Raw genomic sequence first — 1,435 nt, 5'->3', positions numbered from 1 at the left:
TCGACAACAACCGTCAACATATTAAATCTACTTCACTCTCTCAAATAGTTACTCTTCCCCTAATATTACCCAAAGCTATTTTCTAAATCTTCAGACCGTTAATGTTCTTGCATGGATGACGTTTCTGGTCGCAGGTAGGGTTACCAGTATTTTATTATTACATTACGACTTGTTTATTACTGTCCGACCACAGTGAGCTCATAACTGGTCATTTCCAAATATTTGAAAACGCATGCAACTTGTCTTAGAATGTCTTTAAGTCCATAGGAATAAGGATGGATTTAACATTTAAAATATTCTCTTCACTTTTTATTTTGTGTCTTCTGGATCAGTTCCATTTTTTTTGCATTTTAAATTAGAAAATTAAAGTACAATTAATATTTTTTGTTTGTATCAGGAATAGTTGGTTGTTATAATTTTAAAGCTAGTTCTTTGTGAACACTAGGTTTCCTAACTAAATTATTCTTCTCCAATTTCGGGAATGAAACCTAGTTTTATGCAAATGAAGATAAGACGTTGGTTTTCGTGGTGTTATTCTGTGGTTATATTTTTACAATAATCTAGAAAATGATGACCCGTAATTGTAAATCGAGATTTCTTTTTATTTATTTTCACCATATATTTTTAAGTTAGGGTACCCAGCATTTAGTGAGCTATCTTCTAAAGTTTATAGTTTGATATTTTAATTTTCATATCGGTTACATCAAAAGGTAGAATTTTGAAAATGTCACCAATAAAAACCCGAAATGTCTATAGATTTATGGCAGGCAGGGATATAATGTGAACTCCATTCTGACCCAGGCAGGTTCTAAATAAGGACAAGAGGGGCTGTAATAATACTGTTGGACAAAGAGAAATATAATTATACCCCTACCTATATTATCATAGGTAATATCTACTTGCTGTTTGTCTAATATAAAGGATTGAAAAGGTCAGGAACAAGAAATATATAATAACTGTTATTGTATCATACAGTCCAGGATACTCAAAACGTATCTAAAAGCACGTCCGTCACGTTGTCCTATTTTCAAAGTTCCTTAATTTTGAGCTATTTTGTATCTGGGTCATTCATAGTTTCTATTTGCATTATTCCAATTTTCCGACGGATGTCTGCGGTTCTTGGTATTATAGAAATACTTCATTGTATATGACGTCACTATTACAAAAACTAATAATACAACCTGTACTTGATTTCGTCTAGACGAATTAAACATTTCGGACCTCTTTTTCAGATTTTTTCAGTAATTTTCATAAAATGGGAAGTTAACTTCCATTACAATTCCTACAAATCTTTTTGAGATTGTTATTTCATTTTATTTTTTTCAATTCTATATAATTTTCATAGAAATAGGACGTAAAACTCCATTTCATTTCATGAGTTATGGTGAATCATTTCCTGTAATCTATATCTTTCAGATACTAGATAGGCAAAACC

General features: G+C 31.1%; 1 protein-coding gene across 1 annotated transcript in view; it reads left to right on the top strand.

Annotated features, from left to right (window-relative positions):
- LOTGIDRAFT_176826 (hypothetical protein) overlaps positions 1-438 on the top strand; it is a gene marked incomplete at both ends in the record, with an annotated part of 7,286 nt that extends 6,848 nt beyond the window's left edge. Inside the window, one exon of the mRNA XM_009060844.1 lies at positions 398-438. Coding sequence (XP_009059092.1) covers positions 398-438 — 41 coding nt within the window. The remainder of the gene's footprint in view (positions 1-397) is intronic.
- Between the last annotated feature and the right edge of the window lie 997 nt (positions 439-1,435).

The sequence above is a fragment of the Lottia gigantea genome (assembly GCF_000327385.1).
Source record: "Lottia gigantea unplaced genomic scaffold LOTGIsca_4460, whole genome shotgun sequence".
Lineage (NCBI taxonomy): Eukaryota > Metazoa > Mollusca > Gastropoda > Lottiidae > Lottia > Lottia gigantea.
This window is presented reverse-complemented; position numbering and strand designations above follow the sequence as displayed.